This window comes from Saccostrea echinata, unplaced genomic scaffold, assembly GCF_033153115.1.
Source record: "Saccostrea echinata isolate AGI-Se365-2 ecotype Australia unplaced genomic scaffold, CSIRO_AGI_Sech_v1 ptg000075l, whole genome shotgun sequence".
Classification (NCBI taxonomy): Eukaryota; Metazoa; Mollusca; class Bivalvia; order Ostreida; family Ostreidae; genus Saccostrea; species Saccostrea echinata.
Window position 1 is genome coordinate 2,991,755 of NW_026889824.1, and position 11,077 is coordinate 3,002,831.

At 31.4% G+C, this 11,077-nt stretch overlaps 1 protein-coding gene and 1 long non-coding RNA gene across 2 annotated transcripts; both read left to right on the top strand.

Annotated features, from left to right (window-relative positions):
- Positions 1-5,911: 5,911 nt before the first annotated feature.
- Positions 5,912-6,801, top strand: LOC133176372 (uncharacterized). Its single transcript, XR_009719452.1, has 3 exons — positions 5,912-6,025; positions 6,471-6,544; positions 6,763-6,801. It is a non-coding gene; the product is annotated as an uncharacterized LOC133176372 (long non-coding RNA).
- A 465-nt stretch (positions 6,802-7,266) lies between these two features.
- Positions 7,267-10,121, top strand: LOC133176371 (L-threonine ammonia-lyase-like). The gene is made up of 9 exons (XM_061311496.1): positions 7,267-7,424; positions 7,713-7,768; positions 7,913-8,075; positions 8,259-8,349; positions 8,485-8,560; positions 8,650-8,775; positions 9,157-9,324; positions 9,528-9,585; positions 10,020-10,121. Exons 1-9 carry the CDS (start codon positions 7,338-7,340, stop codon positions 10,116-10,118), a joined length of 924 nt encoding a protein of 307 aa, XP_061167480.1. The 5' UTR covers positions 7,267-7,337; the 3' UTR covers positions 10,119-10,121.
- The last annotated feature ends 956 nt before the right edge of the window (positions 10,122-11,077 follow it).

An 11,077-nucleotide genomic window follows, 5' to 3' on the forward strand; every position in this document is an offset into this window, starting at 1 on the left:
ACTTCTCTCATTAGGACCAACTTTTGACTATATATTCGAGGAAGTACTTCTTAGTACACAAATATTTTAATATTTTACAATTATTGTTCATCCTTTGTATTTTACAAGTATTACACCGGATCCTTGATGAACAATGTTATAAGTACTTCAAGAGGTTTTCTTACTAAAGAAAATATCTTCGGCAGAAAAATGGTAAACCCCATCAATCATAGATATCTTTTGTCATTCCTATATAAAGGCTTATGAGAGGGAAGCTAAAATTAAAACCCAAAGTCTGGTAAAGTTGGGAAGAAAAAAAAAGGGGGACAGCACTTTGCAAAGGTAAAGTTTAATGACGAAGAAGAAAAGAAACTTCTGAATAGTTATGAAAAAAGTATTAAAAATCATGAAATTTTTCTTTTTATCAGGAAAACTTACTGACTCCTCAATTAGGAGGAGTTAGTATACAATTTATTTTTTTTTACCATTTTACAAACAATACTTTGTTTTCCATTTCTGAAACTTGATGTACATGTTTTTAACTAATTCACTTTGGGTCGTGAGTTATGACCAATTATTATTATTTTTTTTTTAAATGAAAAAATTTTGTCTGTGCATCTTCTCAGTAACGATTAAGATAAATTAATGAAACTTTCAAGCGTGATAGATCTTGATTTGTACATGTAAAAAAAAATGGTTGTTTTGCCTGTCGCTCTCGTTGATCACAGAAAGTAGTCTTAAAATTTGTTTTTATTTCTTATTTTGTTATTTCTAAATTAATGAAGATGATAATGACAGAGAATTAAAGACTGTCTCAAGTCATACAGTTTCCTCTGGAAAACAGGAAATTGTCATTTATCGACTTTTATTCAACAGAACTTAGTCCTAGCATTATATCAAAGGTAATTTCTTTTTCAAACATAGGAATCCTTGTAAATAAATCAAGCATGAAATTATTCGCGCTTTCTCAGACACAGTTAAATAAAGAGTTATGGAACTAGATCATGACGTATAGGTATGACACACTGTTTTTTCCCCCCGGCAGTCATTTCTGTTGTCCAACGAAGTATTTCTAATTATGATCTTTTTATCATTTTTTTTTTTTTCATTTTAATACAAATGTAGACGTTTTTGTTAGAGAATTAAAAAAATGGATATGTCATAACGGGTCCATATAAAGTAAGGAAAATTAAATCATTTTAAAAGGGTATGTTGAAATTCTTCCATTATCATGTCTGTCAGATAGTACAGCTGGTGTGAAAGGAATGTTGGTCATAAAATTATATACCTCTTATAGTTTACATTTGATCAATTAAGGTATGTCACTCCTCAGTTTTTGAGGGGGAAAATTGGTCAGAACCTCAGATCAAAGTTTTCAATCACCTTTTAATTTTAACAACAAATTTGAATCAATCAACTAATGTAAAGAATAAAATAACGAGCAGCTCTCAAAATCGACAAAAAATATGTTTTTGTGGCGGTCATTTCTTTTGGTACAAGGATATTAAGAATAAAATTCTTAAAGTGTACGGATTTTTTCGCTCGTATATTGGAACTTTGGCCTTTCATACTTTACTCAAAGAAATATCCAAGTTATTATATGCAAGGCATATTAAATAGGTTTCAAATGATAATTTTACAATGACTTTCATACATTTTTGTCGACATACTTTGTCAAAAACTGTAGATGTATTGAAACAGTTAATATAAAATTAACTTGTTTTAAGCCTGAAATTTGACCGCTATAAAAAAAAATAACATCACTCGTCAAAACTTTCTATTTATTATCTTATTTTATTTAAATCACACAATATTTTTGACTGTGTTGCATTTAACTCATAAATATCTTTATATCCACAAATTTTTCCTGTAATGAGAGAAGACATTTCTGGATATTAGCAGCATGTTTTTGATAAACCTGTTGTATATGATATTAAGAAAAAACTCCTATTAAATGAATATGTCATTTATTAAAACTAACAAATGACTAAAACATTTCCATGACTTTGTACATATTACATAGACTCACATAACAATTAATTGGCTGCATGGGCTTAAAACAAAATTATAGTAATATGACAAATTGACTAGTTAAACATGCTGACTAGTCACATGACACGATTCTTACTAATCACATGACAAAAGTAGCCCACCCAATAGTATAAATGTCAAAAACGCTAATAAAAGCAAAAAGGTGGTGCACAAAAAAAAAGCATAAAGCAAGGAAACATGCTGTCTTTAGTAACTCATTAATATTTTGATATAAAAAATTACAAAATGCGTGTTTTGATATTTAAATACCCAAGATATGATATTGAATCAATGGAAAATGTCACAAGATAATTAACGTGCATTATTTTGGGATTTTTTTTCAGATATATATTTTTATCTTTTAGTTTTTACAAGAAATAAGATAATATTTATTGCCATGGTAACAAATAAAAAAATATAAATGAAGTTAAAATGATGAATATAAAAGTTACAATTTAAATGCAAAAAAAAAAAAGGTTTTGATTATTGCCTATTTGTTCAGCATTATGCACACTGACCCCCTTCAATTAAGTAAAGGTTTCCTTCACTGTATGTGATATGTATTCCACAAAATCAATAATTTGAGTATTTTACCTGTGGAGTTTTAAAAAATGTATAAAATTGCTATATGTTTTTAATAAACGAATTCATCTTCTCTTTTCTTTTTCTCTGGTTTCTTTTCCACTACTATTACCCTGTGTTCTCTAAAGCAGCTTGCTAGATTTTCCATTTTTTTTAGGTCTGATTAGAACAACAACACGTCATGACATTTTGTTTTGTTTTAATGACTTCGCAACCAGTTCGGAGACGTTGGCAAATACGTGGTTTTCGTTGGTCAATTTCTCTGAGCGTCTTTTGCCCTTTGTTTTATTTCTATTTATTATTTTTTGATCAAAAAGTACATAACACAACAACGTAAAATTTCAGCGATGATAGAGCAACAATTGTAGATGTAGATTTCGTAGTTAATTTTCACTTCAAGAACTAAATCCTAGGGCACTTAATGGTCTATAATAAGGCTTTGCCAAAACTTTTGTTATAATATAAATCATTAATTATAAATATTTTATTTAAACTACTTGCCCCTAAAACTGGGGATCTGCTTATGCAATTTTTTTCTTAATATTTTAAATAAGTATTGAGACTTTGTAATACATCAGTGAAGCAAAATGGTTTAAAGTTACCAAATCATGATAAATTATAGACTATGATTTTTGACTCTAATTTTGATTTTTGACAACTGCTTCTTCGATAAAAATAGAACCTATGTCATCCTTGTCATTGGTCATCTAAAAAAATATGTTTTTAATCGATTCTGATCATACAAACAGGTACTTTGAGGTTGATATTAAAAAGATGTTTAGGTTATTCAAATTTGTATGAAGCAAAATTTATTAAAGAGAGAGAGAATTCCACATAGAATGAAAGGGTGTCCTCCTCTGTGTCCTCGGTGTCAAAAAGAACCTTTGGCTGATAATATTTGCAAAAAGATGGTAATTAACATTTATCCCAGATACAATATATACAGGGCGTTATATAGTGCCGATACAACAAAACACTCATCCCATCCAACACATTCCCCCTGTTCTGTAATATATCCTTCAATTTGTCAAATTTGATCAGGATTGTTTCATTTATATGGATTTCCCTCGTCCTCCGATCAAAACAAAAATCTCGATCCACCCATATGATCTTTTTTTATTTATAGATCTGCTTACTGACAAGAATAACTAAGCTTCTTTTCAGTAAAAAAAAAATACACATGACGACTTTTACTAATCTTTCAGGGTCTGTATATTTTTTTTTTCAGTTTTGCATATTTCATGCAGTCCATTACTTTTTTGTGACCAGGTCTTCCTACAATCTGTTTGAATACCAATGGACGTCAATTTTGCTACTGTATTGGTTTAAAAAATGTGAAGATAAAAAAAGTGATTCAATCCAACTTGTATTTTTTCGTTACCTTGAAGCAAAATCTACTCAAGGATTTCTACAAGAGAAGAAGAGAACACTTGCTGTAGTCTCGTTTGTCATTCATTTTAGTTCACATCCAAAAATAAAACGTGTGGCAGACTCTGTGGTATCTTTTATTTCGAATTCACAAGGACAAATCGAGTCACCATATGAATAGAAATAAGTATTCTTCATTGGGAAATCGTCGTCAATATATCTGAATGTCGATTTGTTTAATTGATTGATTGATTTATTACAGTTTAACGACGAGTCGGTAGTATTTCAGCCATATTTCGGTAATATATGGATGAAATACCATGGACACATTTCATTTGTTGACTCCATTTATCCCAATAAACTTGAAAAAAGTCACTTCAGAGTCAGCCACATCTGTTTCCTATCTGGGTGTTTAACTGACTATTGACGCTAAAGGCCAACTATGAACTTAACTGAATGACAAACGAAATGACTTTTCCATCGTCAAACTTCAAAATTGTATGTGTCTCCAAACTTATTCGATTCTCAAAGGCATGCTCTGAGAATGATCTCTTTTTAAATTGAGCCAGGCTAGTGTCAAATAAGATGATATCACAAGAATTTCATAACGTTAAACATTTCTTTCTATAATTCAACAAAATAAAACCAAATAAATTATGTAAAAAACAATGGTGTCTTGTAATAGATTTTTTGGACAGTGAATTTGCAAAGGAATCATGTCATGTTTTCATGGAATTAACATTTAAACCAGAGAAATTTCCTGCAGAATTTAGGATGATTTTAAAAAGTCTGCTAATCTGCAAAATCTATGAAGCGAAAAATTGTAACTATTACTGAGAACTACTTGCACATTAACCTATCCATTGATTGACTATATGTCTCAGAAATTATTCAGAAACTTCGTATTTTGTATTTTTATTGTAATCTATCATAATCTGTTGAAAGATCAAAAGTATATTTTGACAATTTCTACCTTAAGGGCCTCTTTTGCATCGGACAACTCAAATGTAATCACTTGTAAAGGTTCATGAAAGACTTGAAAAGACAATGAAACTTTTATCATTGAGAAATTGCTAATAAATAAAACAAAAGAATTAAAAGATAATGCATGGTTTGTCTTACCGCGTAGAATTCAAATTGAATAGAATAGAATGGTTGATTTTTTTTTTTTTTTTTTTTTTTTTTTTGTTAAACATACTTCTCGAGACTTTTTACTCACTTGAAGACACCGCCACTTGCCGGTGGAGGGCTGCAAATTTAAACCCCTATATTCGTCACTCAGGGTCAATGAGCAGTGAGGGATGTTTTCCTGCCAGCACCTACTGCAACACGGAACCTCGGTTTATTCGGTCTCATCCGAAGGACCGGACTTATCGTCTCGTAGTAGGATTCCAACCCGCGATGTAAGGATTAACTCCTCTCAAGCTCTAACCACTGCGCAACGAGGGTGAATAAAAAAGAATAGAAGTTATTGTTCATGTACGTTTCAAGGTTTCTTAAAAGATATTGAAACGCGACGCCGGCTTAGTGGCAGAGACAACTTTTTCCCCGCGAAAATTTTATTGCACATTTGAACAATATGTTCTTGTTTCTAAGAATCGTCCTTCTCTAAAATGGCAAAAGTCATATCGGAGGACGATGCAGGCTCAACAACTCTTACACTGAAGCTAATAAAAATGTTTGTATTGTGTTTCAAACTCATTTTTTAGATCTTGATACGTAAATTCCTAATTCACAACAATATATACGATTTATCGTTATCTCTTCTTGTTTGATTTATATATATAGTGGATGACACAAAAAAAAGGAAACTAGCAAATACACAGGTAGCTACCATATCTAAATTGGTAAAAGTTTGCTTCTCAAAAACACAATTTTTCTTTAAATTTTTAGACAGAGAAATCAGAGTAGAACCTTTGGAGTGCCTCAAAGTGTAAAATATAATATGATGGATCAAGATATTTTAGACCCTTTTTGTGATCCAGGCAACCCCCAAAAAGTGATCTTCAAGGATGTTGAGGCAGCTTCCGATGTAATCAAGGATGACCTCCTGAGTCCTTGCGTTGTAAGACATACATATTCTGTTCTAGATACAGTCGAGCTTTGTTCATCCAGACACTTTTGGTTCTCAAGCAAAGTGTCTGTATTACTAAAATCGACCTTCTACATGTATATTATTTGAAAAATTTTAATCTTCATTCTGTTTCCAAAAGATGAGACGAGACTCAACTGTATTTTGATCTCTCTCTCTCTCTCTCTCTCTCTCTCTCTCTATGTGACAATATTTTGTTTACATATGGAAGTTTTTTCCCTATATCATATACATGAATAAATTTACCAAAATCGACTTTTATTCCCATATGTATTCTTCCGATATTTCTTTCTATTCTGAGAATTCAGAAAATGCTTTAAAGAAAATTGTTCTCGTACTTTTGAAAGACGTTAAATACATGCACTTTGCAATCACTGAATAATTTTGCATTATTGGTGTTTTTTTTTTTAAATTCAAGAAATCTAGAATGTCTAAAATACTGAACGTAAAAGAGGTTTACTTCAAGAAGGAATTTCAACAGCGTACAGGGAGGTAATCTCTTTTTTCTGTTGCACTGTACAGTTATATATAAATAAACCAGATACATTTAGATAAATAGCTAAAACACCCCCTTTATTTGATCTTTTGTGTCATTTTAATTTCTTTTCTCTTTCTGTTATATCAGCGGTAATTAATAATGAATATGAGAATTTTCTTTTAGGATATAATGCTATTTTCTTTCAAACTTCGATCACTGTTTTCTGTTTTAGTTTCAAAGAAAGAGGAGCAAGATATTCTTTAATGAAGCTAACTAAGGTAAAGGAACGTCCTTGCATATCTTTGCAATAATTTAGAAATGATTATTTTTCTCTATTTGGCATGTTTTATCAAATTGCAGGAGATAAATTTATTTCTGATTTATATTTAAAAGCGAATATAAATATTTAAAAAAAATGTACTTTAATGAAAAGTAAAGTCAATGCAAGCTAAAGATTATTAAATATTTTTTTTAATTTATATGTCTACAAATATATGATTTGTGTTTGTTTAAGTTTGACAAAAGATTCTTTATAGTTAAATACGCATATAGCGAAGTGCCATGGACGATCATTTTTATTATTTAGGTGTATAAACATAATTTGTTTTCAATAGGATATAAAACCCCAGGGAATGAAAAACACATTGCTACAAGCGTGAATTCATGATAAGCCTGTTTGCTATAATCGTGTTTTACTGTATACCACAGGAGCAGCAGGAGAAAGGAGTTATAGCGGCCAGTGCTGGTAACCACGCCCTAGCTCTGGCCTACCATGGCTATTGTTTGAACATTCCAGTAACTGTGATCATGCCAACTATAGCACCAATGATGAAAGTACAAGAATGCAAACGTTACAAAGCTACGGTCAGAATTGAAGGCCATGATATTTCAGAGGTCAGTGAACACTTAAAATATAATCAAAATGTGTTTATTATATGTAAAAAGGTTGAGTAAAAATATCTTTGTTGAACAACCTTGCACTCTGTGTTTTCACCCCATACTAGTATCAAACGGAGGGTACAGATTAAAAGTCACTTCAGTAGAGTTAACATTTAGTTAGTGTTGCATACACATGTACATCAGTTACTAGTACTTCATTTCTTTTCTTTCAAAAACTTACATTTTAGAGTATAGATTATTCTTGGAACTGCGGCACTAATTTTATATTTTGTTTACTTTCAGTCAAAAAGATATGCACAGAAACTGGGTGAAGAAAAGGGATATGTTTACATCAATGGGTATGGTTCATATTTTTGATTGTTTCATTAATTAAAATAATAGGCTAATGGAATAAATCAATAATAAAAAAAAATAATCATCTTAAATTACGAATTTATTATTTACTTGTTTGTTTACATCTTGCAAATTTATTATTTTACTAGCTATGATCATCCTCACATCATAGCTGGACAGGGAACAATGGCGTTGGAGATCGTGAAACAAGTCCCTGATTTGGAGGCGGTCGTCATACCTGTGGGCGGGGGAGGACTAATTGCGGGGTCTGCCGTGGTTTTTAAGCACCTCAAACCAAACGTCCAAATCATTGTACTGCCAAATCACACTAATGATTAATAACAATACGGAATGCAACTGATTTTCAAAAAAAAAAAAAATAAGACAAAAAATTGTGAATGATTTAGTAAAATTTTTGTGTTAATTTTGAAGAAAAAAAATTATGTGATATGTAATAATGTAATGAGATTAATTATTATCATGGCAATTATTTAGGGGGTCGAAGCAGAGAGATGTCCCAGTTTCTCAAAAGCAAGAGAGATTGGAAAACCAACAAAAGTTGAATTGATGTCCTCTATCGCAGATGGTAAGGAGTCTGTGATTTTTGCTAATTTAATACAAACTTTCATAAATCAATTTATTCATGATTAATTTCATACAAATAAACAGAAGCCTTAATTGCTTTGCACTTCAAAATCACTTACCAGAGCATTGTTATTAGGTTTGGCTGTACCAACAGCTGGAGTGAATGCCTTTGCTACAGCCAACGAATTGATTGATAAAATGGTTACAGTTAAGTAAGTGGAAAGAAAATTTCTTATACTAAAGCGAATTCAAATAATGTTGAAAGTAGACTTTAAAAGAGTGAATCAAATTTTATTACTAGGGAGGAGAATATAGATCTAGCAATTCTGCGTCTGATTGAAATCGAGAAAGCTATTGTGGAAGGAGCAGGTGCTGCTGGATTGGCCGCCATTATAGAGGGATTACTTCCGGAATTGGCAGGAAAAAAGTCAGATCATTAACCCGATTTTAAAAAGCGTTACTGTAAACCAGCTTTTATTTGATTGCGTTAAATATCCACGAATGTCGTGATCATGTGTTTCTCACAAGTATTTATCGCCGGGAGCTGCTTATTTTTTGTGTAGTTATGTAGAATATTTCCTCAGTCGCACAAATTCTTCGTCGTGGATAATTTCCAAACTAGAAAAAAGTGAATAAAAGTTGGTTTACTTTTTTTTTTAAACTGAGAGTTTGTGTGCACTTGGATTCGAATGGAGAATTGTTCATTTGAAATTATAGTATTTCCCCCCAAAATTTTGGACTAGCTAAATATATAGATGAATATAACATGCAATGGTTGAGTAAATGCAACAATGACATTTGCAAATAGGGTGGTGGTGGTGCTGTGTGGTGGAAACATTGACACTCCAGTCTTGGGTCGTGTGATAGAACGTGGGCTAGCTTGTGATGGACGTTTTGTTAGATTTAAAGTGACTGTGACAGACCGACCAGGAGGGATTACTCATCTCATCAATCTACTGTCAGACCTAAGAGTCGGGTAACTATACCAGCTGTCATTAAGTCATTTTTGCATACTGTGATAAAGGAGAAAGATACGATAGATAAAGCAAGGGAATTTTATAGAATTATGAGAGCGTTTGAAATCAGTTATATAATCTATATCTGAGATCATACCAAGTCATTTATTATCATGAAAATTAAAAATATATATATATATATTTTATATTTATTTATTTGCAGTATCCATGATATATTTCATGAAAGAGCATGGCTGAAATCAGATGTGTTTTCAGTACAGGTAATTAAGAAAAGGTTAAAGACATCTAACACGTATATTGCTCTCAACATTACTTTCTGGCTATTTCACACGAAGTGTCAAAAATGCATAATGTATAAAGATTTTCTTCCGATGTTTCATAAAATTTGTTTCGTGTTTTACATTCTAACTGACCTATATGTATAATAAATCATTATCAAACCTTTTTTTTTTTAATTTTGGTTGCTCTCTCCAGACTGGCTAAAAATGGCCCGATTCAAAACCTTTTTTAACCTCCAGGAAGCAATTAATTTTTACGCATTCCGAAAAATAGATTTTGAAAATTCATCATTAATGTTGAAAAATTCTGGGGGAAAATCCCATTTTTCATCCTGAGTCGGGAGAAGGCAAACAAACTTTATTTTTAGGTTGGCCTCAGGTTAACTGCCTATTAAGGACAAAAAATTATTTTACAGGTGAAGTGTGTTGTAGAGACTAGAGATACAGCTCACTCAGAGGAATTAAAGGCAGCTCTCGAAGAAAAATACAAAAATGTGGAGTGGCCACGGATGTAGGTTTGAAAGCGTGTGTGACAGTTTCGAATGTTGAAAATGTACTAATTAGACTCTCGAAATATAATACATATCCACGGCAAATTTGAATATCTGTACAAATATATCAAGAAAGATTTCATGCCTATAATGCTTGTGTTTGAACGTAAAATAATTCAAAATCAGAATGATTATTAACACTTTGCACAGTGATTGTATACACATTAGAATGGTGAGCCGCCTATTTTGAATGAATTAAGATTTTCTGGGTTAAGTTACAAAGCATCACCTGCATTTGTCTCTCTAAGTGCGAACTGAAACCTTATATTAATTTGGGTTTCATTTCTTCTTCTTAAAGTGTTCCAGAACTAGTAAAAAATATTTTTTATTACTGCCATGTATGCTTTGTGTGTCATTTTTGGTATACATTTTCGAAATGGAATTAACTTGTCCTGTTATTTATAGTGTTATAGTTAATAATTATATAGGAATTTTATTACTGTAGCTTGTGAGTGATTTTGAAAAGCTGCGCTTTATTAAAGAAAACATATTTATATCTTGCCTTATTTCCTGCTTATTATGTTTGTGAATTTATTTTGCAGATATTCGAGGGATACAGGTGTACTGTTTGTTAATGTAATATTACACTTAAGTGAAATTGAAAGCATGGATTGGTAACTAATTTTGGACCATATTGTTTCTACATGTATGCGAAAGGACTAAATTTTGTAATTGCAAACCCTACACCCCCCCCCCCCGAATTCAAACATTGATGGGGAAAACTTGATTCATGTTTTAGCCGGATGGAAATATGCAGACTTCAAAGAAATAAACATTACATCCTTATAGCCTTCAAGAGTTGAATATGACGTCAAAAAATGACGTAAATTTATCATTTCAATGATTTTGGAAAACAATAAGTGTATTTTACGTCGATAATTTTATGAGAAAATATAGATGGGAAAATAAATAATGCAAGTTTG

What these genes read in the sequence shown, in the direction of transcription:
- LOC133176371 (XM_061311496.1), top strand. Translation starts at nt 7,338, where the DNA reads ATGCCAACTATAGCACCAATGATGAAAGTACAAGAATGCAAACGTTAC. An exon ending in GGATATGTTTACATCAATGG is followed by an intron (nt 7,769 to 7,912) that starts GTATGGTTCATA and finishes TTATTTTACTAG; the next exon opens with CTATGATCATCCTCACATCA. An exon ending in GATAAAATGGTTACAGTTAA is followed by an intron (nt 8,561 to 8,649) that starts GTAAGTGGAAAG and finishes TTTTATTACTAG; the next exon opens with GGAGGAGAATATAGATCTAG.